The sequence below is a fragment of the Aptenodytes forsteri genome, unplaced genomic scaffold (assembly GCF_000699145.1).
Source record: "Aptenodytes forsteri isolate BGI_AS27 unplaced genomic scaffold, ASM69914v1 Scaffold61, whole genome shotgun sequence".
NCBI lineage: Eukaryota > Metazoa > Chordata > Aves > Sphenisciformes > Spheniscidae > Aptenodytes > Aptenodytes forsteri.
Window position 1 is genome coordinate 6,023,122 of NW_008794443.1, and position 27,895 is coordinate 6,051,016.

The following is a 27,895-nucleotide window of genomic DNA, read 5'->3' on the forward strand; positions in this document are numbered from 1 at the left end:
TTAATTTATTTTATTTCAATTATTAAACTGTTCTTATCTCAACCCAGGAGTTTTCTCACTTTTGCTCTTCCGATTCTCTCCCCCATCCCACCCCGGGGGGAGTGAGCGAGCGGCTGTGTGGTGGTTAGCTGCCTGCCGGGTTAAACCACAACAGTTGTTTAACTGAAGTTTGCATTGATTGAATTAGGGGGTAAAAAGTAAACAGTTGATTTCCACTTTAGTGGGATATTTTAGCAAACTTTTGCAAAGCAGGAAGGTGTAAAAATACTGACAATGAAAGGAAAAAATGGCCAGAGTGTGCAGTATCTCTTTCAAGTAAATGAGCCGATTGCTGTTAATGACACTTGACTAAACCCAGTAGGTGAGTTTTCTTGTAGTGTTCTTGCAGTTTTAGGGAAAGACTCTTACAAAATTATTGCAAAAACTCAGGGTTTGCTCTAGAAGTTGAGAGTGACTGTCAAAAAAAAAAAAATTGCAGTGACTCTTCAAGAAGAGTCAAGGGAGTTGGAGCTGTAGGGGAGGCAGTGTTACTTCCCAACGAGGGATGAAAGGTTGAAACTGCAGCAGCTGCAGCCTATGAGTATTTTGTCCAGAACAAAGCAGGACAGCCTGGAGTATATACTTCAGGTTGACAAATTATAGCTGTTTCATTGCATGGCTTTGTTACTGGTAGATGCTGTTATAAAACCCCATCTCTGACCCTACAATTAAACCCTATCACGTGTGAGGGGGGGGGGGGTGTGGGTGGGGAGGAAATAAGGAAGTGGTGGCTTGTTGGAACTGAGTCATTGTAACAAATAGTTCACTGTTAGATATTTCTTCAGGGGTGAAGCTATGTGAGTTGGCGGTAGTTTGCTTCTCAATTTCTAATAACAAAATGCAGCGTGCTCTAGTAGTTTCTTGGCCTTTAATACAAGGTATGATGTTAAGATGTTACTAGCATAAAGCATATTGCTGTAAATCACTTGGACTATATCTACCTTGAGTTTTATTGCCTTAGGGCTGTTTAACACAGGTTTAAAATAACAGCAACTCTAAATATTCCAAAAAACAACATGGAATGTAAAAAAAGAAAATTAAAAAAAAAAAAGGAAAAAAACAAACCATAAAGCCAAAGGCTCTGCTCTTGGAAAATGCAGCAGTATGTTTGGATATGGCTTGTTTTTGCTGAACAGCTGTTTATTACCTTCACTTTAAAATATAAATATGCAAGTAGGTGTTTATGCATTGTGTGCATTGAACCTGCTTACCATGATAGGGGGAGAAGTAAAAACAATAGAAGGATATAGGTCTCAAGTAAATTTCCACAGTAACTTGTGGCCAGAATGGCTAGTTTGGACTTTGAGAAGATTAAGCAACAACAGTTCATTCATAGCTACTGAAAGGGCAGCTCAGTGTGTTAGATGTAAGCATTGCAGAACTTGCTTTTCCCCCAGCATGTCTTGCCAGATACATGAGCTTCTGATATTTCTCTGGTTTTCTTTTACTAGACTGTGCAATGAGGTGAAAACTCTATTTGAAAAATGAACGCTTTCTCTGCTATTTCTCCATAACTTAGTAAGTTCCACAGGTTGGGACCTAACTTCTCTTCCTTGCTTTGCGATGTGTGAAAATAGCACTTTTCTGTCACTTGAGCAATGAAGTCTGGCCTGTTTCAGGAGCTGGAGACTGTGCAGGACACGAGGGCATAAGCAGACAGCTTCAGTGCAGCTTTAAATGTCCAAAACCACACTTAAGAATATTCAGTGATCCTAAAAAAGCCAGTAGCAATTTGTGGCGGCTCATACCCCGTGCTGCTTCATTGGCATCAGCCTGTCTGCCTCCTGCAAAGTGCCGATGCTTGTTTAACTGTGCCATTGTGGAAACTGATAGTAGATGGTGCAAGAAGGAGGAGAAGCGCGGATACCTGTGAAGGCCAACTTCTGACCCAAGAGGCTGGTTTCTTTGGGCTGCCAATGGACAGAAAGGAGCTTCTACTCTGACGTGCTTCTGGAAGAGCCCATCTCCCTCCTGTGTCTTCAGAGAGAACCTAGAGTGAGCCTCTCTCAATGCTTCTGTGCAGAGTATGCAAGTGTGGTAGGTGCAAAGCAGCGTTCAGCTCCTGTCACTGGGACTTTGTGTGAGAAATCAAACTGGAGTGATCCCCGTCAAATTTGTGGTGGTGGAGAATGGCTGCAATAATAATGATTTCCTTTCGTAGGTTTCAGGATGATTTATAAAAGTTCATGTTACTAGTATAACCTGGATTTAAATTTCTTGTTTTGTTTTTCTTACATTTCAGGTCTACCAGTCATGAAACGAATTCTTCTGTTTTTTATCCTGGCTGCTGCTGTTATGTATGGTATACTGCATGGAAATCTGTGGAGAAATAACCTCTACTGGTATGGTGATGCTTTGTTCACTTATAGTACAAACACCCTCATGGCTGTATGAGAGATGTGGCTGTGAGTTACTGTGTTGCTGAACAGCTGTTCAGTAGTAATCAACAGAAGTGATTACTACTCTGTGTGTGTGTGCCTGTTTTGTGGTGGTTTGTTTTGGGTTTTTTTTTTTGTACTGTGAGGGAATGAATGTGATCATTCTGTCCTGTTGCCCTTTCTCGTGTCACTTTTAAACCTAATAGTCAATTTGAGCCTGGTTGTATGGAGAAGTCGGGACCTCAGAGACAGGGAGTCCCTCTTGAGTTTCATGAAAATAGGTGTTCAGGTGAGGAGAGATACCTTATTTGTGTGTCGTGTCCATACCTCCTCCCACCTCACATATGTTTAGTGTTAGCTTGTTCCTGTAGATGTCTGATAAATGATGTGGGAGAAACCTGTTCCACACATGGGAATAACTGCAGGTGTAGTGGGTACCTTTTGGTAAGGTGAAATTTGTCGAGTCCCAGTGGCAACCTCGTGGGAAGTGAGCCTTCACTGTCTCCAGGCTGCACGGGACAGGTGGCTTGGGACCTAAAATTCAGGGTGCTTATCAAAGAAGTTGAGTTTCCATTGGCCTCTGCACAGCTGTGACCAGGACTGCCAGTGTGTTTGTGTTACGAAGATAATAGTGATAGCTTTTAAAAGTAGTGCTTGATGTGCCTCTATTTGTCTTGCTTACAGCATACAATTGATACAAATGGCTTTCTGTTTTGCTTTCTGTTTATAGCAAACCAGTGTTGTGATATTTTTCCCTTTTTGCAGGATTAGCTTTTATGGACAGACTTCCTCTGTGAGGGCTCCTCATTCCTACGAGACTAGTGGAGTTACCCAGTAAGTTCAGCAGTTGAGTATTTTTGTGGTGGGGCTTTTTTTTGGTTGGTTGGTTTTTGGGCAGGTGGGAGGGATTGAGACTAAAATCCATAGCGTTTGTCTGTAGGCTCCCTGTTCAATTGGTTATTGTACAGCTGTGTCCACTGGCTGTTTCTGATACGAACACAATTGTAACATGTCTGGCAGAAAGGAATTTGTACATGTCATGTTTCCAGTGTTTGGTTAATATTTATGGCCACTTACAGTGACTGTCTATAACAAGCAATGAATTGTTGGAAGGACATTTGTTTACAACTTCCAAATTTCTGTAATTCTGAGTTATACCTGAATAAAATTAGCAGAGCTACGAGGGCAACTTTTGTGCTTAAAATTTAATAAATCAGAGGTGTGGTTCACTTGCGATGTGCAAGTGCGTGTATAAGCAGATCTTGTGCTAGTAAATTCCTGTAATTAGGTTTGTGGGACTAATGAGCGCCTATGCTAAAACTTAAAAGCAGGCCTCTAGTCTCTCTGAAGCCATCCTGCAAAATGCCGTCTGTGAGTCTGATGCTGGAAAGCAACAAGCTGGCCAGCTGATAAATTTCACAGGGTGCTTTCTCAGTGTCAGGATTCACATGACAACTTGAGGTTACCAAAAGCAATTAACCTTAATGGTCTGTTTGGCTTGTGGTTCTAATGTGGTGGTTTCATCCTTCTGTTCTTAATGCAGCCCAGATGCATGCTTTGCTCACACTGAACTTTACCCTCCCTTCTGGGCTTCATATTTGTTATTATTAGGGCTAAATCGCCAAGGCGGGAATGTGCTTAGAAGTGTAAGTCTTATCCTTATTATGAGAGGAATGACTTATCCCCAAAGAATCTCATTTTCCTTGAAGTACCCTATGTGGTGCTGTCTATTCCCCTCTCCAAACAAGACTCCCCTCTCCTCTCTGAGGAGTGCTGGTGATGCTATCTGGTATGGCTGCAGGGGTGATTCAGCCCAGGTGTCATGCTTCTCTGCAGGTGGGCCTAAGATCTCACCTTTGGTTGCGGCTGCTTTGATAGTTGCTGAGCAAGGGAGGTTACAGACCCCTTGGAGCAGCGCTGTGAGATAAAAGCCTTTACTAGTAAAAGTAATCGTACTGCAATGAGAAAGATCCATCTTTATAATACACACAGATGCAATCGTGAAAACTTGGTGTGGTGTTAACTCAGTAATCAACTTTTACTAACTTGACTTGTCCAGGTTTCCCTACCTTGTTGCTGCTACCCGTTCCTGTTCTTGCTCTTTCTTTGAAACTCTTCTTTTGCAGGCTGCCACCTACAGCTGTGGAGAGAAGGAACGCGCTGGACGCTTGTCTCCCGAAACCAGCATTTGAATCTTTACTGGGGTGAGTCTTATGTAGGAATTGGCAGGGAAAGGAAAGTCTGTGCTGATTGAGGTAGAAATGGGCTATTTACGTATTCTGGACTATTTCACATTTTGATTTACCTCTGGAAGTACAGCTTTTGGGCTTGGGTTCATTGCTGCTTTTCCTGGTTGTGGCAACATAAATTGTTTAGCTTGCCACTGATCAGCATCTGAGCCATACCACACAACTAGCTCAACATGCTGGTGTATGTACCAAATAAATACTTCATGTTCAGATATTGTAACTAGTAACAGTAAAACTATTTTAATGATTGAAATACAAGCCTTAATTTTTTTTTTCCCCATGCTTTTCCTGTAAAAGAAGCCTTCATGTCCAAGACTGAAACTCAGTCATTCTGCTATTAAGAACCTGGACTTTTGGTAGCTAAGTATTTCTGTAGCAGCCAGGGACCAGAGAAGTCTTAAAATCTCTTCATTTTCTTTGGAAAGAGGAGTATGAAATGTGCAAAAGTTCATCCAATCTTTTAATGATATAAGATTCTTCCCCTTCAATGGAATTTTAATTTTAATGGACTTTAATTTTAATGAAATTTGGGATTATTCATGGTTTTGTTCCTCTGATAGTATTGTTGAATTGTGTGTGGGTGCCCTCCACTTTAAGGTACTCATAGGAAGCTTCCTTTTTAAAGAACCAGTCAGATGAAAAAAGGAGGAGCTTCAACCCAAAACAAAAGAGGTGTCTGGTCACAAAAGTGCGTCCAAGAGGTTTGTGAGGAAGTACTGGGAGTTTTTGTTATTAGAAGCACAAGTCTTAAATGAGAGATCAAGGAAGTGCTGCAGGACCAGAAGCAGACAGGCTACATTGTTGGCTTTGTGTTTTACCTGAGCAAACATTGAGTATGGCCCTGAGAAAGCTTGGAAGATGTTTAGACCAAAAGTCCTGGCTGAAGGACTCTTAAAGGTCTGAGCAAAGACACCATTGCTGCTTTTTTTTTTTTTGGTCCTTTTTGTGTACAAGAAAACATGGCTTTAATTCAGTGCTATTATTATTTTAAAGAACACGGAAGGATCTCGTGTTTGTCCTCCCCAAAGCAGTCCTATAGTCTTTGAGTTTTGGTTAGCTGCCTGGCCCAGTGAGGTGGTCCTAGGTCCCTCACCCACAGAGTGTGCCCAGGCTGTCTCTGTGTCAGGCACAGCAGGATAGCTCTGGGGCTGAGCAAGGGGGCAGGAATGGACTCAGAGATACAGAGCGAGAAGAAGGTAGGTGCAGAGCTAGAACAAAGTCTCTTGCATATTTCCATAGCTCTTTTACAGAGATAGTTTGCGTGAGCTGAAGATCTGGTCTGTGCACTTTGGTAATAGCCTGGGGAGATTGAAAGGATTTCTGACCTGGCAGAATTATTTGTTGGAAATGAACCAGAGCTAGAAGAGCTAGAATTAAGAATCTCTTTGCAGTAGGTAAATTATTTATTATGTCTAAGCTTACCAGCTGCTTCTGAACAGCAAGGCAAGTTATTAAATTTAATGTGTTTAGTGCATGATGTCTCAAAGTCAGCTGGTCTTGCTTAGTTAACCTATGACCCAGTTCTTGGTGCGTGGGCTGTGGTGTTTTGTTTGGTTTTTTCCTTTTTACTGTTAGTATCTTCTGAATACGTAGAGCTTAAAGCGCGAGATACTTGATTTGTGAAACTGAGAGGGAGGATTTCCTTAACAGCTATTAATATTCTTAATGGAGAAACAAGTCATGTGCTGGCTGTGGGTATTTATGATCAACACCAGGTTTTCTCCCTGTGTCTGTATACTTCTGTGTTAACGTCTTAATATTAGACCTAGTATGCAGGATTGCTACAAAGTCAACCAGTTCAGTGAGTGCGTGTCCACTTAACTCCAAGGTGAAACCAAGGGCATGGTAGCATGTGACAGGATTGGGTCTACTGTTTGTTCATTTGACTTGACTTGGCAGATATGGTAATGAGTCCCTTCCCTGCTATGAGAACCCTTGTCTGTGGTTACTGTCTTCTGAAGAAAGAAGTGACCCATTCTTTCTATCTTGACATTTATAAGCTATGACGCCATCATGTTCTAGTTTGCAGGAGGAATGCGCTTTTGAGGCAAACCTCCTTGTGATCCCCATGTGCCATGCTTCTCATCGTGTGGTGGCCCTGGCACGTGCACTGGGCTCCTTTCAGTCATCTGACTTTTGGCTAAGCCAGAAGATGCGCTGCAGGAGCACACCCGATGTGCTGCAACTGCTAAGGAGTGTTCAATCTGTGCGATCCTACTAGTGTTAGTCCATAGTAAAAAAAAAAAAAAACAAAAAAACCCCAAAAAACAAAAAAACAAAACCCGAGATATGTGTAATGTGGATGTGAGAACTCCATATTTTCTTGCTGTGTGGATATACCCCTCTTGCCCCAAACTACTTACTTATGTCAACAAAGCCATAAAGTGCCACTTGTTTGGAATGGGAGTGCATCTCAAATAAGCTGATGTCTTCAGGAGATGGTATTTTCAAGTTAAAACACCTTGTTTCAAATCCCATTCTTATTTATTAAATTGCCATGTATAATAATAACTCTTAATTTTCCTTGCTGCCTCTGTTATGTACTTTTCAAACCTGAAGTTACTCATTGTCTTCCTGCATTATGTAGTCTCTTAAATATGCAGTCTCATGGTGCAAGATTTCAGTCATGCAATTTTAACGACTCTATACAACTTATACTAGCAGAGAAATAATTTTATCTCACTCTCTACCTATATTTTCCATTATAAAATCTTGCCCTTTTCTGTCACCTGCTTTCTTTCCCTGTGTCTGAGTTTTTTCCTCTTTTAAAAATTGATAATACTTGAAGTAGGATAAAGAAAGCTTTTTTTAAAAGCAGTTGCATGAATTATTGGCTTATTCAAATACATCATATGGATTTTTGAAACTTCTTACTTTTTCCCTTCATTAGTGTTGACAAAATATACCCGTTCCTGTGCACTAATGATTTTATCAGAGTGGCAGAGTTCCACGGGAGCGATAAGTTTGAACTACCTTATGGAATAAAGAAAGCAGGTTTGTGTTCCCCGTGTACCTTGTTTTTAAACAGAAATACCTAAATGGCGTGTAAAGCCACCTGAATCTCTGGCCCTGGTGTCTTCTGTTCACCGATGCAAATCCTTTTGGGGGTATCTAGCAGTGACTTAATGGTTTCATTTAGTCCCTCTGACCTGGCACCTTCCTGTTTTTAACAAATAAAACACCGTGTTGGGGTTGCCCCTCTTAGCAGAGAAGCTCCAAAAAGGTGGGAGTGAGGAAGAGCGGAGCTTATTCAGCTTCCCTTAGTTTGTACGTGGGCTGGAGTGCTAAAGATATTTAGTGCTTTGCTAGGTGAAATATTAGGGTCAGCGTGGTGGGGGTTCGATCAGCACACCTAAGCCGATTGGGATCCAGAGTTCTACTGAGGCCGAAGTCCCCAGGTTGGACTGGACAGAAGTTGTCGTCGTTGTGTTGTGTGTCCGTCCCCCGTTCCTTCCCGCCCCCAGTTACAACAGCAAAATTTTCCTTTTACTGGGCTAGCCTCTCCCATGAGGGAAGGTGTCACTGGGACTGCAGGGGGTATTCCTGCTGCTGCATGGCTGCTGTACCCGTGCAACGTGTTTGCATGCTCATGCCTGCTGCCCACGTTAGGGCGGAGTAAACAGGGCCAGAGACCCTAAGGGTCTTAGTCACCCTTTTGGAAAGGGTTGTAAAGTCTCAAGTCTCTGAGTTTTTAACACTGAACAGTGTACCTTCCTAGTACCCTGCGGATCTGGGCTTTAGACTCTGGATTTGCCCTCCATCAGTGTAACAAGGATGGTGCATTTTCCTGCACCTCTGGGGTTGCAGTGAGGAAGAGTACATTTGGGAATGAGTTGAGGCCCCCCTCAGTTAGAGGCACGTTGAGTGTCCAGCAGGTGCCTGCCCACCAAGGGAGGGCTGGGAAGGTGCCTCTGCCCAGCTTTGCCAGTGAGCACAGGCTGGTTTGACGTCTTCTCCCAAGATACGTAATGCTGTTACTGCCCCTGGCTGGGCAGCCCTTCCTCTTGGGTCAAGGCTGTTTCTGTTTCAGCTGAAGGTGGGTAGAAGAAAAAACAAAGTCAATTAGGATGCAGGTCTTGGAAGCTCTTCTGATGCTTATTTACTGTAACTAAGATTTTTTTGATACAAATCCCATGCTAGTTCCCAATGGGGTGTTAGGGTAGGAAAAGCTTCCCGGAGAGGAGCTCTGATAAACCTGAATTTCTCTGGCATCATTGATTTACCTGTGGCCCTAAATTACAAGTGTTCTTATTTTGAGTTTTTTATGCACAGTACATAAAAACTACTGTGTCTGAAAATGCTGTAGTCAGGATGGCATGCTTATTTTTAATGAAAATGTTCCAATGCTTTCCAACATAATCTTCTTTATATTTGCTTTCTAGAGCAATTTTTTCATTTAGCCCTTTCAAGACTGCAGAACTGTGGACTTTACAATGAAGATGACAGGTGAGATGGTTTATTTGCTACTGTTTCTGTTCATTGCATTTTTAATATTTAGTATTTATCTGAAAAGGAATGTCAGTGGCGTTACCCTGAAATTGCTCAAGTTAGCCAAGATGCGGATCTGACCGACAGTGTCCAAGCAATATGTAACTGATTGCAAGATTTAAATAAGTTTGGTTTTAAACACATGTAGCACCAGCATTCAAGAATAACTTTTCTGTGAGAGAGCTTAAACTTACAGATTTCTTTTTATAAGTGCGTTAGGAATTTGCTAGCTGAATGCAGTCCCATCTTCCTGTAGTATCTTTTTATACTTGAGGAAGGTGAAACCACCCCTTAAAAATTGAATGTCATCTCCTCTTTCAAGGTCGTCATTAGTGTAAGCTAGAGAATGTTTGAGATAAGCAGATGCAAACCGATGACTGTTTCTACGCAAAAGAAATCTTACGCATATCCCCCTGCCACTGCATCCGCTGGCTTGCTGCACATCCTTGTTTGTATGTACACTCAGCTTCCTTTTCCAGTGAATGAAGGAAACGTAGGCAGCCAGGAAAGGCTGTTCCTGGCATTTTGGGAGTAACCAAGGTGTGGCACGGAGCAGAGCACGCCTTAGATAACTCGCTTCCCATGCATTAGATAGCCCTGTTTAAATCTCTTGGTTAGAAGCCACTTCTGCTGGGATTTCTTGTTTGGTTTTGGAGGGTCTTTCTGTGTGTGTGTCTTGTTGTTGTTGGGGTGTGTTTTGTTTTGGGTTTTTTTTGTTTGTTTGGGGTTTTTTGGTTGGGTTTTTTTTTTTTGAGATAGTGTAGTAGGGTTGGCAAGTATACTAAAATCCTGTCTTTACCAAGTGATGCAAATGGCTTCTTAGATTTGCAGTCTAGCAAATGGGCTGACAACCTGCCATATATCATGTTAATATGCAGACTTCTTAATAGAGTTGAATGCAAATAATGCTGAGGTTGGCTGTACTTGGTTTTGTTTTTTAATCAAGGAGATGAAACAGAAGATTGTTGCTTCAAGCCAAATGCCAGGATCACATTTTAATTAAACTTGGGTGGAATATGAACAAAATAATTGGTGTTGAAGCCTTAGAATTATCTTGGTTTTAATACCCAGTTTTCCTTTTCTCCACCTACTGTACTCCTTCCTTTCCCTGTGTTTAGTACCTATTTCTAGGATGTTCAGGTTTACTCTTAAGGAGAGGAAAAAAAAAAAGGAAAAACCCCTGTTTTCTATCAGGAGTGTGATAATTGGGGAAATTTATACAGAATTGGCTGACAAAGGCTAGTCTTTTGTCTGGAGTTTGAAGGAGAATGCCAAATGTTATATTAGAAATTTCCTGAAATCACAAGTTCAGCACTATAATTGTATTGGCTGTAAAGTAGAGACGCTTGCGGTACAGCATAGTATCATTTAAATGGAAGTGTCTGTCCTGTAGATCAAAAGTAAGGTAATTGGTATTTATCCTTTGAATGTAGGTTCTCTGAGATATAGATATATCTAGTGGTTCTGGGAAGTATGCTTCATTTTAGTAAAAGTAATATGCTTCAGTAGTACTGAAGCAAAATGAGAACTATTACTATTTAAGTATAAACAAATCGAAGGTACGATGACTTCATACAATATATTATTTCTAGATCCATCAGGTTTTGTGTATAGCACTGTTAGGGCATGAATCACTGTAGTAAGGAAGAGCTTTTATATATACATTTAACAGAGATACAGTGACTTTTAAATGTGAAACACTTTGGGGAATTAATCCTAACAACATTCTCCGGTAATACAGAGTTACTAGGCAGCTCTGTAATGCTGCTGCCTAATTCAGCCTTCTTGGCAGAATGCAAACCAAATTTCCGTATAAACTTTTCTTGGGGCAGGGTGGGGGAACCTGCTATAAAGTATTTTAACAAATATTAGGCTATATGAGCACCAAATCTATGGTGCTTATATAGCTGTATTTGTGTGCGACTTAGCTCACTATGTACAGTTTTACCTACAAAGGATTTTCTTCCGAACAGTGCCATTTTCCAAACTTAGGTGGAATTCTCACTGTGTAAAGGTCTAGTTCTCCAAAACTGTTTGGAAGTGAACAGTGTCACTGACTTCAGTGGAGTAGCCCGTAGGAGACAGGTTTTCCAGGCGAGGGGTATACCCACAGAGTAACCTCTGAAAACCCACTCTACCCATTTCCTCATAATTACTCGCTGGGCACTCTGGACTCTAAGCTCAACAGCAGTAAATTCTTATAAATGCGTTTACACAGTCCTGAGTCAATAAGATGTGACCTCTGCATCCTCCTTTTACCAAATAACCTCAAAGGAAATAATTTGCATTCCTCAGCTGACTACAGGGGTGTGTGTTAAAGGAGTGGAGGTGGAGATCTCCTTTTGCCTTTTCCAGAGAAACAGTATTTCAGTGGAATGTGGAGGATGCAAACCTTTTGACCTTTAAAGGCTACATTTCCATTTAACAATATTTTTCTTTTATAGACCAGGAAAACGTTTCTTTTAGCATTTCACCATATAAATGAAATATGTAAACTAATGCCTGGCCTTGAGATTAAGAGGCTTTTGTACGCCACGTGAATAGGGCAATGGTTTGAGCGACTGAAGGGATTGCGTTTAGATGTTGGAGATCAGTTACCATGTGATTTGCATCAGGATCCATTTATACTCTATACTATACATCTCTAACACCTAAATGCAGTCCCTTAGTCACTCAAACCATTGCTATAGCAGTTGTTATAGCTGAGGTCTTAATATTTTTCACTTTCATCAATATTGTGCTGGTGGTTGTAAGCTGGCCCTCCAGACATTTCAGTCTGTTATATTTCACTTGTAGCATACCTGATGTTGTTTAAGGACATCTGAATTTATTTTTCTTGCCAATTTATTGACTTGGAGAAAGGGTGAGTGTTACTCACCCTTTGAGGTGAGTGTTTGGGGTCTTTTTAATATGAAAACATGAAAAAGGAGACTTTAAGAAGTGGGGTTGGTAAAATATCTGGGAGTAACAGTCTGCTGAAAATCAATGTGTTGGTTTCTGAGATCTACAGTAAGTACAGGTCAGTTTATTTAACTTAAATATCTTTGAATACAGTCCAGCCTTGCTACATATTCTTTGTCTCCATTTCATATGTTGGTTCCCTATGATACTGTGTTCTGTTTTTTTTACTCAAGCATAAACCGTTTCCCTTCCTGCTTACCGTTGTCAGTGAAATCTGTGCTGCTGTGGACATAATCCTATGGTCATAACTGGAGACACTTGAATACTGGGGGGGGGGGGGGTCTAGGGAGAGGAGACAATTGAGAAAAAAAACATTCGTGCCAGACTTCCTGTTTGAGTTGGCCCACTTCGATTTCCTGAGCTTGACAGAGATTAAAAGCTGGTCTTTCTAATTCGTTTGACTGTATTTACAACTGTATTCATGTACAATTAATCAGGAGTATTTGATCTGCTTGTTGACTTTATCCATTTCAAAAGTTCACATACCAATATTAGATGCTTTATGGGTTATTTGAAGGCAGCTGATAACTTTATTTTTGAGCATGCATGTTATTAACGGCACTGGAGTTTGAAATCTTAATCAAACTTCAGATTTCACTCCGTTTTCCATCCAAGTAGTATTAGTCAGCTCTTAGCCATGAACAAAATCTGGTCTGCATCTGTCAGTAAGAGGGAAGAGAGTTTGGATTTGACTTGAGAGCAGCTACCCAGCTTCTGTAGCTGCGCGAACCTCAGTTGTCCAGCTCTAAAGTCACATTTTATTTTACCCTCCCTGTCCTGAGTGTGTCCTGCTACATCATAACTGCACAGTGCAGAGAGGAGAAACCAAAGAGCTCTTCAGTTTTATACCAGAGTGGAAGGCATTATTTCAATAGCTAGGGATTGACATAGTGAAGAAGCTTCTTAAATCATAGCCTCTGCCAAAAATTGGAAGGTATGTAATAAGGAATCACTTAAAGTTCATCTACAGAACAAGCAGTGCCTCCTCAAAGTAACTTTTTGGCTGCTTATCATGGTCAGAATAATACAAATCACTTGTAATGGAGTTGACGTCTTTTTTGTGACTTCACACCAAGTAATCAGAGAGTATAAAAGAAAATATTCAGCAAGATTAGGAGCAATTTTTTTTTTGTTTTTTTTTTTATTGAGACCTGAAGATGAGTTCGTGCATGGTGTGTCAGTCACTGCCAAACCAGGGTGTCCACCAAGCATTGGGGATGGACGCTCTAGCCAGGAGGTACCACCAGGAGTTGGAGTATGAGTAGCAGTTTAGGATTTGCATTGTGGTGATGTTTGGACCTCAGTTATGCAGCTACGGCCATGTAACTTTTGGTGACGCTGAACTCGGAGGTTTGAGATGATTAGAACTTTCAGTGATTTACAGAGACATGTTGTAAATGACAGAAAAACATGATACAACCATACGCTAATTCTGCGGGTTTTTTTTTTCCCCCTCTCCCTCATTCCACGTTCATCACTTCCTGATCACGTTTTTTGTCCAGTTTTCCTTTTTCCTTCCTGTTTCTCCTCACTGCTGCTTCTCTGTAGCTTTGAGTTCTATGTTATAGCTGCAAGTAACAAAGCGTAATTCAGGAAAAGGGTGACTTCTGCTCCCTTCCTCCCACTGTAAACTTTGCAAGAGGCATATGTTCATCAGCCTGCTTTCTCAGGATATCTTAAAATTAGATTGAAAAACTAATTTGAAAATGAATGGGCTGAAGCAGTCTGGGAGCAGAGAGGGAAGGGTTTTGTGGGTGTAGAGGGAATGGGTATACTGAGGGCAGGATGGTGTAACAGGTTTTCACCCCTCTGATTTCCGAGGTACCAAGCCACATGGACTTAGGCATTAGCTGGAAATCTTTTTATGAATGCTTGGCTTCTACTAAGTTGCTCAGGAAACACTAGAGAAAGGTGTGCCAGCTTTTTCCATGACACCCCACCCTGAGAGCTGCGTTTAGCAGCACTATTTTTATATATACATATAAAATATATATATAAATATATATACACACACAAAAAAACTTTAAAGACAATTCCCTCTGCAGATGTGACCCTAGAGCAGCAGGTGAGAAGGTGCCGTCCCAGCATTTCTTTTGAAATACAGTGCTTTTTACACTTGGCATTTACTCTCATTTCACCTTTTCTGTAAGCTTCAGGGTTTTCAGCATTGCTTTGAGGCCCAGTTTCTTTTCCCTAGCCCACATGCAGTACAGCATAACTGTGTTAACAATTCTGTAGGAAATACAGGGAACTGCTTTGTGCATTGAGGTGTTGGTCAGTCTCGGCTGGAACAGGCTGTTTTCACTGATGTTGAATAATACTCTCCTCAGCTGAAAAAACAGGTTGGGCTATCTGAGGAGAACGATGTTAATTGGTCTGCATAAAGTGCCACACTGGGCATTTAATACAGATTATGGTATTCTTTGGGACACAGTCCTGGGGTCCCCTACAGTAAGAAATGGCATAGAGCCTTTTTCTTATTTGAACTACCGTGGAAGTGGGACACTGGGAGGTGGCTCATCCTCAGTAAGCTGTGAGCCTGTTTGTGTCTGAAGAAAATACCAACATTTTTATTTTGCCATTGTTCCTGTTGCAACCAAGTTGAATGGCTTTTGCTCTAAATAAAGAAGCATTTTTACAACAGAAAATTATGTGCTTGTTCTGTAAGGAGGAGTTTGCAATCTTATACATTGGATGTAAACCTTCCCTAAAGAGGCAAAATTTCTTGAGTAAAAAACCAGCAAGCCTGTCTGTGTGCCCTTTTTCTTTTTTTTTTTTTTTTTCCCCCTAGCAAACCACACATTTTACTAGCATTTGAAATAAGACAGTAGAGAGCAAAAGATACACTTAGAAAACCTGGGATAACTTCGAAAATCTTACCATTACAGTTTACTTTCATAAGTTTAGCATTTGTATAATACCTTTTTTTGGGTGCTTTTTAACTCTGAATATATTCTAAATTGGAAAGGAATTACTATTTTGACTGGATGTAGTATATGATCTATTTTGTAGCTCAGTGTTTTATATACTTAGTAATGCTGTCTAATTTGAATCTAGTCATATGAGAATGCAACTTTTAATCAAGCATATCCCTCTTATGTCATGACAGCATGCGCTTCAGCACATGTTTAGACATGTTTAGACCGCACTTTCTAAGTAGAGGGAGAGAAGTCAACATGATTATATTCATTTGAAGAGCCATCACATGTGTCATTGGGCCAAGGTTTTTCAGATGTACTATTCAGAGGCCTGTAAGGTAAACTGTGAACATAAATCTTGCTGCTTTAGCTTATGTTGGAGATCTCTAGAGTTGTGGAGTTGTACAATATTGCAGAAGCACCTTAATTTGAGTTAGGATAGAGTATGTCTGGAAAAACTGGTTGGTATACCCCCAGACTGGGACAAGTTTGAAGCATTGTGGAAGATAATTTATCTAATGGCACCCATATCACCAGCTGGTTAGATGATCTTAAACAGCAAACCACTAGAAAAAGGACACGTATAAAAACAGTTCTACATGAGAGAAGCCATTTCCTGACTTTGGCAGTCCCTGAAATAATGCAGCTGCATTTTTTGAAAGCAGCCTTAGTGTGTGACACAGGATTGAAACTGCTCTGTAGGGGCCAAGGACTGTAAAAGATACAGGACCTCAGTAAATAAGCCAGCTAAATGCAAATATATCATTAATAACAACAATATGAAGCAAGGGAAGCCGTGCATATTAAAAGTTCTGTTTGTTCCACAGCATTGCCTGTCGACGGTGTGTTGTGGTCGGTAATGGAGGAGTACTTCGAAATAAGACGTTAGGGGAGAAAATTGACTCATATGATGTGATAATAAGGTAAATATTATTTCCTTTTCATTTTGTGTACATGCAAAGAATGAACAAACTTTTGCTGTCAGCCAGTAGCTTTGGAGTTTGGTTATTATACAAATGAAAATGTATAAAACTTCCTGTTTTACTTACTCTGTCACAGCCTTCATTTAAAAAGTCTTAGGAGAAAATGGATCAGTGTCTTATTACACAGAGTGATTGATACAGGGGAGGAAGGATCACTGAGTGGTCAGTCTGCCTCGTGTACAGATACACACGTGCAAGATGCTGCCATCAGGGATGGGTCCAAGCATGTGACAGCCCAAAGTCCTGCATGTGCCCCTTGCTGTGAGCCAGCATCCCGGGCAGCCCTGCCTCTTACCTTCCACACGATGTCTGTCTTACGTCTGTGCTGGCATGTGCATTGCTTGGAGTGGATTAAACATAACGTTTATGATGGGAAGTCCATCTCAAGGCACGTGTTAGCTGGAGGATGATGTTGATGTCTGCCTCTCTTTCTCAAGCATGTTAGTTCATATTGGAAGTTTGAGATGGCTCGACCTACCAGAGGATGCTGAGGTCTGAAGAGGCGGCTTCTGGACTAGGGAAACTGGGGAAGTGCTCAGAGAGGAACAGGCAAAGGGGGGTGGGGGGGGAAGCTCAAATGCCAAGCAAACTGAAAACGGACTGTTTGGCTAATTATAACAGAATTTTCTGCACACCAAGAAAAAGATAAATCAGTTTCTCCTTTGCAGGAACTGAGATGGTAACTGATTAAACAGCCCTTCTGCCTGTAGGTACCCTGTCAGATAGTGTGCCTGAACCCTCTTTCACTAAAACCTCTGAGGTGCCATTTCAGTTTGTCTGCTTCAACATTGTGTTGAACATTGAACAAAATCTCATTTTTGTTACTTTGCCATCAATCCTAATGCTCATTTCAGTAATAATGTTTCAGTCTTCAAGAACTACCATAAAAAGTTGTATACAAAGCCTGGAGTTTGACATGCATTTGAAAATGTACTGATAAGGTGGAAATGAATACATGCAATTCTTCAAGTTGTAGCTCCTCTTATAAACTTAAAACTATAGAAAGTGATCCAGATAATATCCCCGTTCTTAGGAAACGTTACTTGCCTGACAACTTTGTGCTTTACAAAAAAACCCCCACCTTGCACTTATTTTCACTGTAGTATAATGATGCAAGGAAGCTCCATGGATTATTTTTAATCTATTTCAAGTATTTGGGCTCCTTGTAGATCTATCTACTCTTCTTAAAATGGAAATCTTCGTGTAGGCTGGCGTCACACATTTAAAAACAGCTCTAAATTAAAAACTGTTCAGAAATATAGTACGCATTTGTTTACTGTGAATGAACAAAGAGGTGGTGTTTGCGTTCTGTATTTAATAACGACTTCTGATAAAACTTTGGTATATTCCCTTGTCTGCATACCTTGTTTTGCAAACATTTGCTCCTAAGCAGTGTGCCTCCTATTCTGAGCAGTCAGTCACATTGGCAGGAATGGAGCATACAGAGACTGCCTGAATTCTCCAAAGAATATGCAACACACCCACCAAGAAGAAACTGCAAGATGGAGACTTAAACACAGCCCCTCCAACACCTCAAAGCAGAGAGACCTGACCCACCTGCTCCCTGTTTATTAAATGGTTATATCCCAAAGCAGTGGTAGCTGTGCTACTGCTTTAAAAAAAAAAAAAAAGGAAAGAAAAAAAAAAAAAAAGAAAGAAAAAAACCCAACACCCAAAAAACCCCAAACAAACAAAAAAAGCAAACAGTATTGGTATCAGGTACACAGTCATAATTTCTGTTCCTGTATGCTGTAGACTGTAGAAAAGAAAAAAACCCAACACCCAAAAACCCCCAAACAAACAAAAAAAGCAAACATAAAGATGTATTGGTATCAGGTACACAGTCATAATTCCTGTTCCTGTATGCTGTAGACAGTGAAGAGTATTAAAACATTCTTGAATTGCCTCCTGTATGATTCGTATCATCTAGTAGCATGAATGGAGCAATGGGTAATTCTCCAAGCCAGATACTCTCTTTGGTCTTCTCCGGTTTCTGTGTTTGAGCCAAATCAGAAGGCCTTCTGCTCAAGTGGTGCATGATAAGCAATTGTGTGATTGTATTCTAAACCACCTTGGCCAAGCTCCCATATGTGCTTGATCCCTCTTGAGTTAGAGGGTGAGTGCACCTGATTAATTGCTTATCTGCTGTGTAATGTGGTAAGTAAATGCTGGGCCACGGTACCTGGACGTGCTGTCTGTCCCGCAGACTAGTGCGTGTGCCAACCACTGCACAGTAAGGATATGGGTGGGGTAGTCATTGCCATCTCTGTGTCTCTGTTTTCTGCAGAATGAATAATGGCCCTGTTATAGGGTACGAAGAGGATGTTGGGAGGAGGACAACTTTCCGACTTTCTTACCCAGAATCCATCTTCTCAGATCCGATCCACTATGACCCTAATACGACTGTTGTTCTCATCGTCTTCAAACCACGTGACTTGAAGTGGCTTTGGGAGATACTAGGTGGTCAGAAAATAGTGAGTTTAATTATTCATGGACTTTGGCTCAGCTTGCCACACACATCTCGTGAAATACCTGTTTTGGTTTTAACCTTAGTCCTCCTGGCTGGGGGGGAGCACTGGATCTCCCAGTCAGTCTGCTCAATATCCCTTTCCCATAAATGCTTCTGTCCTCTTTCTCACCCACATATTTGATCAGTTCCTCACACAAAACAGTTTTCCTCTTGGAAATACTTTTTTTTTATCCTCTTCTTAGCAGCGTTTTATATTCTGACATGCATACTCCAGCCGTTTCCCAGATTATTTTATCCTGCGCCCTTGGTGGAATTGCAGAATAATGTTGGAAGGGACCTCTCTCTGGAGGTCTTTAGTCCAAAACCCTGTTGAAAGAGAGCAGGGCCAAGTTCAAAGCCATACCAGGTTCTCAGGGCATCATCCAGGTAAGTTTTGAGTATTTCCAGGGATATTTCTACAATCTCTGTTTCAGTACTGCACCATCCTCACAGGAAAGAACTTCTCATCCCTTCACTGTGCGCCTCCAAGAAGAGTCTGATCCTGTCTCTCGTTTTGTAAACCTCTACCAGATAGTTGAAGATGGGCTGAACAAACCCAGCCTCCTCAGACCCTTCTTGTTTGCTGTGTGCTCTGGCCTCTCGGCCGTTTCAGTGGCCCTCTGCTGAGCTTGCCCCAGTTGGATACTCTCTTGCACAGGGGGGAGCTCAAAACAGCATTTGTGAGACCGCAGAAAGGCACAGTGCAAAGTACTTGAGAACGATCACTTCTGTCTACCTATTTTCTGTGCTCTTTATTAATGTGTCCAAGCACACGATGAGCATGTACTGCCTCCAGGGCACGCTGCTGGTGCGTGTTGTCCATCAGGGACCTTTCTGCAAAGCTGTTTTCCAGCCAGCTGGCCCCAGCCTCTGCTGCTGCAGTGGGTTATCCTGTTGCAGGAGCACAATTTGGCATGTGTTTTTGTTGAACTTTGGGAGGTTCAACGCTCCTCCTCTTCTTCCTCAATCTCCTGCTCTTGGATTTTACTCTGGTAAAACCAAAATGAACTGTTTATAGTCATTAAAAATGTGTATTTGCTTGCCTGTTACAGAGTGCTAAAGGCTTTTGGAAGAAACCGGCTCTGAACATGATATACAAATCTAGTCAAATCAGGATTCTTGATCCCAGCATCACCAGAAAAACGGCTTATGAATGGCTTCGTTTCCCAACAAGGTTTCCCAAAAAGGAGGTAGGCTTTTTTCTTCTGTGCCTTTTAGTTTTGTGCACCTAAATGTGTACTCAGAGGTAATTACCTCTTTATTATAGTGGACTATGTTAGAACATCTTTTAGGTTCACATTGCATTAGTTTGCATTTAGGTGGTCCTCAGAAAAGATGGGAAAATGGAATCCAGAAAGAGAGCAGGTAGCCTTGTATGTCAAAAATCTCTTTTTATGGATTCTATAATTAGTACTAAATGAGACTGCTTTTGCAGACAGATAATAATGCCTTTTACAAAATTGGGAAAAGCAGACAGGCATTGGAACATGGCAGATCCAAAGAGCCTCTAGAAATATTAAGGAGTTTTGAATTATTAAAGGTAGGGTGTTTTATAGTTTCTCTTAAAAAAACAAAAACAAATCAACAAAAAGCCCCCCAAAAAAACCACAAAACCAAAAAAACCAACCCACACAAACCACAAAATGACAAACCAAAAAACCCCCGCACCAAAAAAAAACAAAACAAAACAAAAAAAAGCCAGACCCCAAAAACCCAACAACCCAGTAATTTTAACACTGCTGCAATTTCATGCTGCTGAGGGCGGGTAGGGACTAGGGAGCATACAGGATATTCCAGCCCCCTGCTAATGACATCTGTCTGGCAGCATTCTTGTGCTTACTGGTTTGATGCCAAGCATTGTAATGAGTTAACCGACAATTTGGACATAAAAATACATTTTAACTGTCAGTTTATGACTGAAGAACGTTTCTGATGAAAGGTAAGGCTTCAAGCTGGAGACCTCCCTTGTGCAGTCAGGACCGACCGTGTGCTGTTTAGCACAAAATATGGTTCCCTGGGGTCACACTGTTGCACAGAGCTGCTTCGCTGGGATCAGGCAACGGACACGCGTGGAAACGTTTGACAGGCTGTCATTGTGGAGTACCTACCACAACTTTTTTCTGGTTTAATCTTTCTCGTATTTGATGGAGTTGAGATTTTTTTTCTTGCTTTTTGGGAATTTTTGTGGCTTTTTTCTTCCTTTTCTCTTTTTTAAATTTCTTTCTTTTCTTGAGCCTGCTAGTGGCTTTTTCCTCCCTTGTTAACTCTCAAACTGGAATACCCAGTTTGGCTGCATGCTTGCTGGGGCTCCATGGTATTTCAGCTCTTCAGCTGAGGGTGAGAAGAGAGTGGCATAGTAGTTGGGTGCCTAACTATCTCCTAAAGGGCCACAGAATATCTATGGTCTCCATGACTCCAGAAATCCCTCCTGTCTCCTCCTGTGCTCCCCTCTCAGTGGGAGTAAAAGTAAGACCAGCGCTGGCAGTGAGCCAAAGAGACGTGCGTGGTGTCCTGGAGCTGGTATGGAGGCACAGGCCCTTCAGTTGCCTTGGGTAGCGTGCATGCCCTCTGCTCCTCTCCTGCTCGCTGGGCGCCCCTGCCCAGAGCTGTGGCAGAGCGCGTCCGTGCTTGGAGCCCCTTTCCGCCACCTCCACATCCCACTTGCTCCATCCCAGGGGTTTTGCAGCCCCTTCGTCCCCGGCGGCAGCAATGGTCAAGCTCAGGCATGCTTTTCCTCACTTTTCCTCCCATCTCAGAGGTGGGCCGTGGCTGGGAGCCTGCACATCTGCAGTCACTCCGGCACAGCTCGGTTAAGCTGCAGGTCATGCCTCGGGGGTTCCCGTTGGCAGGGCAGCCTTTTGCAGGACCCACTTTGGAGCCCTCTGTCCTGTAGCACGTCCCTGGGGAGGGCTGCTGCCGCCTTCGCTGTCCTGTGCTTCAGCCCCCTCTGCCTGCAGGAGACGCCAAAGACCACTGTTGCTTTCCCTGCTCTCTCTACCTTTTCCATTAAGCCAGTCTCATGTTCCCTGTGTGCACATTTGTGCGTAGTCCAGCAAGCATCTCTGTTTCTTTGTTAGCAACTGCGATGGTGTTAGCAGAGCCGGGAAGAACAACTGTAAAATTGGATGCCCTGCCCCAGCAGCACTGAAGTCAGAAAGTGTTGCAGAGTTATTCCAGGGGTGTGCCTATTCCCATTAAACGTGACTGGCTGAACAAATTTCATTACAGGCTGAGGATGTCTGGATATTGCTAGGGCGCTAGCGTGATAATACATTTTAAAAGTAGCGTTGCTTTTTTTTTTTTGTATATTCTTTTGAGGTGAACTTTATGATGGCCAAAGGTAAACAGAGCTAGTTGCAACCTGTGATATTCCCAATATTTCCAAATAGCACTAAACCTGACATGTAGCATTCCTGCCATAATTTTGTGGTCCTGTTTAGTATGGACATTGCAACAGTCTCACCACTAAGTTTATGATATTGGGCCCCCAGGGCAGAAAGTTATTTTGCTAACTGGCAGGAGCCCTGGGCAACGGTGTGCATTTTAAGTTGATGTTATTTCTGGACTACTCCAGGAATTGTATAAAGGTACCAAAAAAGTCTACGTAAAAGGCAATAGTTCAATTCTGTGACTTTTAATTAGGCTTACAGAGCTGATGTTGGTAACTTTTTCCTGGGGATTTGTTCTTTTATCATGATACAGAGGAATATTTTTCTGTATCGTCGAGTGCATCTGCCTTCTCTCTGTACAGAGTTGTCCAGTACTGGTTTGCCTACTTTGTTTTTCAGAGGCAAATGAACTGAGCCTTGGGTAAGAGTTCAAAAAAGGATGTGATTTTGTGCTCAGTTTGAGGTTTGATTTCAGCTGCCGAAAGTGTGTAGCTCATTTGGTCTCTGAGAAAATTGTTATTTTAGCTAAGAAGGGCATTAGTGCCTGAAAATTTTGCCCATTTCTGGGGACACTTTTTCCTCTCGGCTTCATCTGTTGGTCTAATGAAAGAGTTCACCTCTCTCTACAAACCGTGCCTCGTTTACTTCCCCAGATCATTTTAGCCACTGCTGCTGCTAAAACAGTCATGTACTTGATCACGAGATAGGACAGATAGTTGCAATGAATTGTTCTATGCTTTTGTAAGAAATACTAATTTTCGGTTAGGTGCTCTCTTAATTTTGCAGAGTTAAAATCTGTTTATGACCTGCTCTTGATATTTTACATTGCATTGACTTCTGAGCTATCTCACCGTAGGGAGAAGTAAGAAATTTTATCTACAGTTTCTTTTCTTCTAATGGAAATAGTGGGGGAAGGTCTAAAGCCGTGTTCTTATGGGATTTCCCTGCTTTGAAAAAGTTCAAATACAGCCAAATTTATGTAACAGTAGCATTCATGTTTTTTTTAGTTCGGTGTTACGAAGATTTGAGGCATGTCATGTTGTTCTGTTTGTCTGTATCGCCATCATCTAGAAACTTCTGAACACATATGCTAATTCATCAAATTTGACAAGGTGAAATCGTTTCCAATATATTGAAGCCTTACCAGTTTCATGAAAGTAGGTTGCTGAGCAGGGGGATGGGGAGACCCTCCTGATGACTATGCGGAAGGAAGGGCTACAGTATGGGCTCAGCCCTCACTAGAAACCGGAGAATCCCAGGGAAGGCCAACGTGGCAGACGCTCCGGTCATGGAAAACCTGCGGGCAGTCCTTACGAGACACGAGGGGATCAAACTACAAACCCAAACATCTGTAGAAGAGCCAGGCTGCCCGATTACCGCTGTCTTCATCCTTAGGTTTGCTGTTCCCGTCAAGCTGCCAGTTATTTATGTATGTGTGCTCTTTCTGTTTCGTTTTAGAAACCCAAGCATCCAACCACGGGGCTAATTGCCATTACACTAGCATTTCACATATGCCATGAAGTTCACCTGGCAGGCTTCAAGTACGACTTCACTGACAAAAACAGTTCTTTGCACTACTACGGCAACGACACAATGTCTCAGATGATGAAGGTAACAAACACCTGTTTGTGCTGAGAGAAATATAGCTGGTAACTGGGGAAGACAATTCAATATAGATAGAAGTGTGTGGACTGCAGGTCAGAAAGGCCTCCTGTCTTCTCCTGGTTCAGCTGCTCATGGGTTAACATTGCTTGAAGCTCTTCATCTCTGCTTTTGTTTCTGAAAAATGTGGATAATGGTATTTGTGTCCCTTGTGCTACACCATATTCTGCAACGTCTGCATGAGATACGTCCATTTGTATGTTCTGTTTTGCTTTGCTGGCGTTACCCTTAGGCGACGCAGCTCTTGTGCATAGAGGCATATTTGCTACACTGTCAGAACATGAATAGCATTGTTTCTGTTCGCATTCTCTTTTTTCCTTGGCACCTACTTGCACAAGTTGTCATAGTTACCAAACTTCTTAAAAAAGAGAAAGAGCAGCAAAGGGAAGTGGAACGAGTTAAGACCTACAAACTTGCAGTTAGGAAAAGAACTGAATTTCAGAAATTGAAAGCAGAAAAGAAAAGCAGCTCTTGGCGGGGGGGGGGGGGGGGCGCACGCGTTAGGAAGAGAAGGAACTGCTTCCAGGAGGGGGAAGCCACAACTCGCCAGGAGAGGGAGCAGCAGGAGGCTGGCAAACATCGGGGATGCCTTCTCCTCCCTCCTGCTTTGCTGCCGTCATGCCTCAGTTTTCTTTTATGTCTCTGCTCGTCTTCAGCTCTGTACTCCGAGAAACTCCATCTCAGCCCTTTACCTCAATGTGAACAGTTTTCTCTTCCATGTGCATGCCCAGCACATGTGGGGACCATTTTCTCTCCTTCTCCCTTTCCTGGAGAGGAAGGGTAGGGGCAATGCCTGTAGGAGCCTCTCATGTCTCTCTGAGGACTCCTAGGTGCCTGCTGCTCTGAGATAATTTTCCTCTGACGCTGAACTCTCTTCATTTTGAGGCTCCTCTCTGCAGGTGCTTTTTTGCAACATATACCAAGCTTGGGTAAGGTTGATCACTAGTTGAATAGACATCCATAAGTTTCCTAAAATCTTGAAACTTTAAAAAACAAACTACTAAACAAAAACCTTATCATTAATTCTTTAGTGGCATTAAGTTGTAAATATTATATATGTATAATCTTTTATGCAGTATTTGTATTCATTTTAATTTACTGGATTCAGTGTCTTAAGATTGTCAGTAAACTTACTTCCCTTGTGCTGTCCTCCACTAACCTCAGTGGTCTCTTGCGTATCCAGGATCTGGATACAGCACAGAAGATGGGTTGGTTTTGGCTGGTTGAAACGGATTGGCAGGATGCATCCGATTGACGAGTGCCTGATGTGTGCTTTTCAAGAACCTGCACTGAGCTTTGAGAATTAGTCATTTTCTGACTGCGTGTGCTGTAGATGTGGTTATGCAGCTGTTCCCTCTAAGCACGGGGAGGAGTTGGGAGAGTTAGTAATGGAAGGACTTCTGTGAGACCACGTCTCACCCATCCTGGCCACTGAAGGATCACCCCTTTTGGTTTGTGTCCCAATGGAAAATCTAATCTAGTTTTGAGTGCTCGAGTCACTCACCGGTCTTCTTGGGAGACTGTGCTACAGCCTTTGCTAAGAAGTCCTTTCCCCAGAGCTTTTCTACTCTTGGCGTCTTCCAAGTATCACAGGTAATTAAAAGGAAAGAACAGTGAAGTGATGCTTCTGGTAATAATTTGAATTTAATTTTTTTTTTTATTGTCCTCTTGCATCTCTTTAGAATGAATACCACAACATCAACGCCGAGCAGAAATTTTTGAAGAAGCTTATAGACAAGAACTTTGTGGTCAATTTGACGTGAAAGCTGAATGGAAAATACGAAGAACAATCACTATTTTCAAGATTTGAAAAATTTTTATTTTTTGTATGACATTTTTATTTTTTAAGTGCAGCGTAACTGTTTACTGTTTAAAAGGAGCACAGAAACCTCACCAAGGCAGAAGCTTCTTCTAAGCCTGAGGGTAATGGACTATTGCAAACAGAGTTAACTGAATTTCTGTGAAGCTATTTAATAATGGGAAAACCATGAAACTTTCAGCTGAAAGTATCAGGGATATATAAAAATGTGATGCACATCACTTATTTATCAGCAAGAACTCTTTCCAAATGATCACTTCTCTGGAATACTTTTGTTTCTGATGTTGTCCTCTGAAAGAGTTACACTGTCAAGAAACTGAGACGACCGGTGTTAAATTAGTAGATGGATGTAAAGTCTTGAATGTCTGTCTTGTAGTATGAAAATGGCTTTAAAATGGTGCCTAAAAATCATTACTGTGTGTTTGGGAGGAGGGGGAACATACAGAACGTACAGGTTTTGGCCTGCCCTACTCCTGAGGAGGGGACATCCATCTTCAGCAAAGAAGCCACAGCTTCTGCACTGGCCATCGACTCCGAGCTGCTGTCTGCCTTTGCTGAAGGTGAAGACCCTTTGGTCCGATTTGTGGAGATGTTGGTATTGACAGTGCTCGTGTTGTACCCGGTTTATGGAAAACCATACTCTCCGTGCTGTGCGTCCAATAAATTTTACAGTGGGTGACTTGAGTTAGAAAAGAGGGAGTATGAAGACGGAAGAGTTGTCCTAACTTACCTGCGTGTCAGCCGCTTCCCCCAGACCACAACAGAAACACGAGTGGGGACAGAGATGTTCGTGCCTGAGGTGAAATTTAGAGCCAACGCTTGTTGGATTCCTAGATCTCCAGGACAGAATCTCATGTATCTTTCTGTTGGCTCCCCAAGAATCGAGGTGTATTTTTGCAAATGGGCACAATCTCCTTTCTCAGATGCTGTAGTGCGTTTCCACCTTTGAAATGCATCAATATGAGCAATGAATGTTCCCATTTTTGGCAGTAGAGTGTGCTAGGGAATATCCGGGATGTACCTCAGCTGAATTATCATTTGGCTTCTGTTCACCTCTTCTGTCTTGACATTCAGGTTTAAAGGATGTGGCTGAACTAAATCATTTAGCGGTGGGAACTTATGCAGGATTTTAATTGAAACATTTAATGGGATGTTTGTTTCCTGTAGTGGTTTGTCTCAGACAAGCCTGCTGAATAAGTTAAATCTGCCTGGGCATGCCCTTGATAACTGTCAAAGATGAACAAGTAATACGCTGTTCCAGTTCTCTCATAGGGTGTATATATACTATTTTTTTTTAAATTGTGGCAGATTTGCTTAAAGATCTTGTGGTTATCTTGATCAATCACGCCTAAAGAAAGCACAAAGAAGTCCACTTAAAAAAAACAAAAAAAAAAAGGTCTTCAAAGATGGTAGAAAAACCTTTGCCACTGTTTATTAAAAATTATATAGAGAGTTTTAGTACATTTAGGAGCAGTGCAAACAATTACAGTGTGAATAAAAGCCTCTAGAAGGTTAAGAGCACGGTATTTGTGTTTGCAGAAGCTGAGGATTACATGAGTACTGAACACAATTTCTTTGCTGTAGCAATGTAGAGGAATAAGCATTGAAGTGACCAAAGAGTCGTCTGTCTTTTTTCCTATTTCTCTTGCAGGGTGCAATAGGTATTTAAAAAAAACCCCACCGCCCCGTAGTTCTCATCTTCCTCTTTAGCGCCTTGGCTCTGCCGTTTGGGAATTCGTGAGGGCACTGTGATTTGGAGGGGAGCCACAGCTGCAGGGGAGGAGGCTTGTGTCTTCGCCTAATGACTCCTGAGCTTTGGTCCGTTTCAAGCAAATTGGACGTGTCTGAAATAACTCCGGATGTCATAAAAATCTGTGGCAGGGCATGGGGAAGGACCCAGACGTGTCCCCAGCAAGGGACAGGCAGTGCCACGGTGTCCTGCCAACTGGATGTGTGTTCCCTGGGCCCAGCTGCGGCAGGTGATGCTGCAGGGGGTGGCCCTTGGTCCAGCCGTGCACAGGGCGGCAGGCAGAGAGTGTGGAGGAGAGGGGAGCGCGGGAGGTCCTGGGGCACCGGAGCAGGTGACTGGTGGTGGAAATGGAGGAAACCAGAATTTCTTCACCAGGTGGCAGAAGGGCTCTTACTCAGTTATTTGTGTTTGCTTTTTTCTTTTTTTTTTTTTTGAATGTGCATGCTTCTGAGGCTTTGAGGAGATCTTTGTTTAAAAATCTGAATACAGTCAGGTGGGGTTTTGCATCAGAAAACAGTGACACTACTGTCTTTCTCTCTACCAGCATTTATTTCTCATTATTATCTCAGTTAATTAAAAAGGTTTTTATGTGACTCTGCACCCCCAGACCTGCAGTGATTTAGACTACTGACAATAGCAATTCCACATGAAAAAAAAAATAGGAAAAACCAGAATTTTCACCAGGTGGCAGAAGGGCTCTTACTCAGTTATTTGTGTTTGCTTTTTTTTTTTTTTTTTTTTTTATTTGGG

The 27,895-nt window shown here is 42.0% G+C and overlaps 1 protein-coding gene across 4 annotated transcripts in view; it reads left to right on the forward strand.

The window, feature by feature from the left end:
* ST3GAL6 (ST3 beta-galactoside alpha-2,3-sialyltransferase 6) overlaps positions 1-26,072 on the forward strand; it is a 39,119-nt gene extending 13,047 nt beyond the window's left edge. For 2 of the 4 annotated variants that reach the window (XM_009289697.1, XM_009289698.2), the window contains exons 2-11: positions 2,282-2,381; positions 3,183-3,251; positions 4,544-4,621; positions 7,557-7,660; positions 9,049-9,112; positions 15,861-15,956; positions 18,304-18,490; positions 19,578-19,715; positions 23,373-23,525; positions 25,259-26,072. In XM_009289697.1, the coding sequence (XP_009287972.1) occupies positions 2,293-2,381; positions 3,183-3,251; positions 4,544-4,621; positions 7,557-7,660; positions 9,049-9,112; positions 15,861-15,956; positions 18,304-18,490; positions 19,578-19,715; positions 23,373-23,525; positions 25,259-25,339 (1,059 nt within the window). In that variant the 5' untranslated portion in view covers positions 2,282-2,292 and the 3' untranslated portion in view covers positions 25,340-26,072. Of the gene's footprint in view, positions 1-1,893; positions 2,077-2,281; positions 2,382-3,182; positions 3,252-4,543; positions 4,622-7,556; positions 7,661-9,048; positions 9,113-15,860; positions 15,957-18,303; positions 18,491-19,577; positions 19,716-23,372; positions 23,526-25,258 lie in introns of those variants that run through there. The other 2 variants (XM_009289700.2, XM_009289695.1) reach the window with 2 other exon arrangements.
* The last annotated feature ends 1,823 nt before the right edge of the window (positions 26,073-27,895 follow it).